Source organism: Nelusetta ayraudi, unplaced genomic scaffold, assembly GCF_046127955.1.
Source record: "Nelusetta ayraudi isolate G7.1 ecotype Tasmania unplaced genomic scaffold, CSIRO-AGI_Nayr_v1 ptg000182l, whole genome shotgun sequence".
Lineage (NCBI taxonomy): Eukaryota > Metazoa > Chordata > Actinopteri > Tetraodontiformes > Monacanthidae > Nelusetta > Nelusetta ayraudi.
In genome coordinates, this window is record NW_027466231.1 from 697,501 (window position 1) to 700,000 (window position 2,500).

At 49.8% G+C, this 2,500-nt stretch overlaps 1 protein-coding gene across 2 annotated transcripts in view; it reads right to left on the reverse strand.

Moving 5' to 3' along the window:
* The window catches only part of sik3 (SIK family kinase 3), a 25,257-nt gene that overhangs the window by 5,496 nt on the left and 17,261 nt on the right, over positions 1-2,500 (reverse strand). For both annotated transcript variants that reach the window (XM_076015182.1, XM_076015183.1), the window contains exons 21-22: positions 2,377-2,500; positions 1-55 (exon numbers count right to left, since the gene is read on the reverse strand). The exon at positions 1-55 is cut by the window's left edge and continues 748 nt beyond it; the exon at positions 2,377-2,500 is cut by the window's right edge. In XM_076015182.1, coding sequence (XP_075871297.1) covers positions 1-55; positions 2,377-2,500 — 179 coding nt within the window. The remainder of the gene's footprint in view (positions 56-2,376) is intronic.

Consider the following 2,500-nt stretch of genomic DNA (forward strand, 5'->3'; position numbering starts at 1 on the left):
GTGAGGATTGAACTGGACCGGGTCGTAACCGGAGGTGAAGCGACCCAGGCTGCGACTGCAAGACAGGGGGGAGGAGATAATTAGCTTAGCCGTTAGCGAACACCATGTTCTCCTACACAACACTGTTCTGCACCACAGCGCAATCATTGCTAAGACACAACATATCCAAAATGCACTGTTACAACCAGGGATGCACAGATACCAGCATTAGGCATCGGTACCGATACCAGGGTTGAGTAATCTGCTCGTAAAATAACAGCCGGTACCACAACACCGATACCAGTTGTATATGCAAGTATATGACAATGTTTGCTGAGTGTGTGTTTGTACTGCGGTGAAACTTATTCAAGAAAAACCTGCTGAGGAACTGCATCATTAAACCATCAGAATGGTACTGCAGTGCAGGTACTGGTACTCTGCGCATGTACTCATCCACTCCAGTGGTATCGTTGCTTCAGCCCTGCTGTGGCCCACAACACGCCTCTCTAGTAGCAGTTCAAATACAAACACATGACAACCAGGACCTCAGCAGTGTTTCTCTGAGTCACAAAAACACTGTGCACAAGACAGTGTTAGACACACCACAGTGTCCAACACTGTGCACAAGACAGTGTTAGAGACACACTAGTGTGATCAATCTGTGGTCCGAGGACGGTAATTCTAATTGCCGTTCAATCACTTCCAGTTTTCTAGCATCTCTGCCTCACCTCATGTTGAGACAGCCCTTCATTACTCTGCTACTACTACTAACTACTACCAACTATTACTAACTACTCCAGGTTTGAAGACCGACTTGAAAAGCATATTATGTAAAAGTTACACTTTTTAAATCTCTTTTTTTTATCCTGGCAACATGAGACCCTTGTGTGGAATAACGATGGTAAGAATTACAAGACAACTACTTACTTCCTACTCCACAAAGTCTTTCCAAACACACACAGACACATAGGAGACAAATGAAATAACTCACCCAACACTGATGCACAGTGTTTGTTGGAGGATATAATTTCAGCAAAGTTAAATGTAACACACACTGGCAACTACCTGGGTTAGGGTTAGCTGACTGCTTTTGTAACTTTAACACAGAAACACTGTCCTGACCAGGGAACTACTGACTGACTCAAAACACAAGATGAAGGAAATCAATGGGCACTGCAAAGAGGCAAAGCACAGACAGCAGTGAGACTCTCACAGTGGTCATCATTGAGGTCAACACATGCAGTCAAGACAACCGTTCATAACACAGAGACAAATACAGACGCTGGCTGATGCTGGTGGATGCTGGTGGATGCTGGTGGATGATGGTGGTGGAGGTGGATGATGATGGTGATGGATGATGATGGTGGATGATGGTGGTGGTGGAAGATGATGGTGGATGATGGTGGTGGTGGATGATGGTGGATGATGTTGGATGATTTTGGATGATGGATGATGATGATGGTGGATGATGCTGGATGATGTTGGATGATGGTGATGATGATGGTGGATGATGATGATGGTGGTGGTGGATGATGATGGTGGACGATGATGATGGTAGTGGTGGATGATGAAGGTGGATGATGGTGGTGGATGATGGTGGTGGTGGATGATGGTGGATGATGGTGGTGGTGGATGATGGTGGATGATGGTGATGGTGGTGGATGGTGGTGGTGGTGGTGGATGGTGGTGGTGGTGGTGGATGGTGGTGGTGGTGGTGGTGGATGATGGTGGTGGATGATGGTGGTGGATGATGGTGGTGGTGGGTGGTGGATGATGGTGGTGGTGGGTGGTGGTGGTGGTGGTGGATGGTGGTGGTGGTGGATGGTGGTGGATGATGATGGTGGTGGATGATGGTGGTGGTGGTGGATGATGATGGTGGTGGATGATGATGGTGGTGGATGATGGTGGTGGTGGTGGAGGTGGTGGTGGATGGTGGATGGTGGTGGTGGTGGTGGTGGATGGTGGTGGTGGATGGTGGTGGATGATGATGGTGGTGGATGATGGTGGTGGTGGATGATGGTGGTGATGGATGGTGGTGGATGATGATGGTGGTGGTGGATGATGGTGGTGGATGATGGTGGTGGTGGTGGATGATGGTGGTGGTGGTGGATGGTGGTGGTGGATGGTGGTGGTGGTGGTGGATGGTGGTGGTGGATGGTGGTGGTGGTGGTGGATGATGGTGGTGGATGATGGTGGTGGATGGTGGTGGTGGTGGTGGATGGTGGTGGTGGTGGATGATGATGGTGGTGGATGATGGTGGATGATGGTGGTGGATGATGGTGGATGATGGTGGTGGTGGTGCAGGATGATGATGGTGGTGGATGAAGGTGGATGATGATGATGGTGGTGGATGAAGGTGGTGGATGATGATGATGATGAAGGAGGAGTGGGGGTCACCTGTGCGACTCAGCGTTGTCTGCACTCAGCTGCTTCCCCAGGACCCTGTGACCCCCAAAAGTTGACAGGAAGCTGGCCTGCCTGGTTGGTCCGGCTCCCAGCTCCACCTCCTGGACCTGAATAG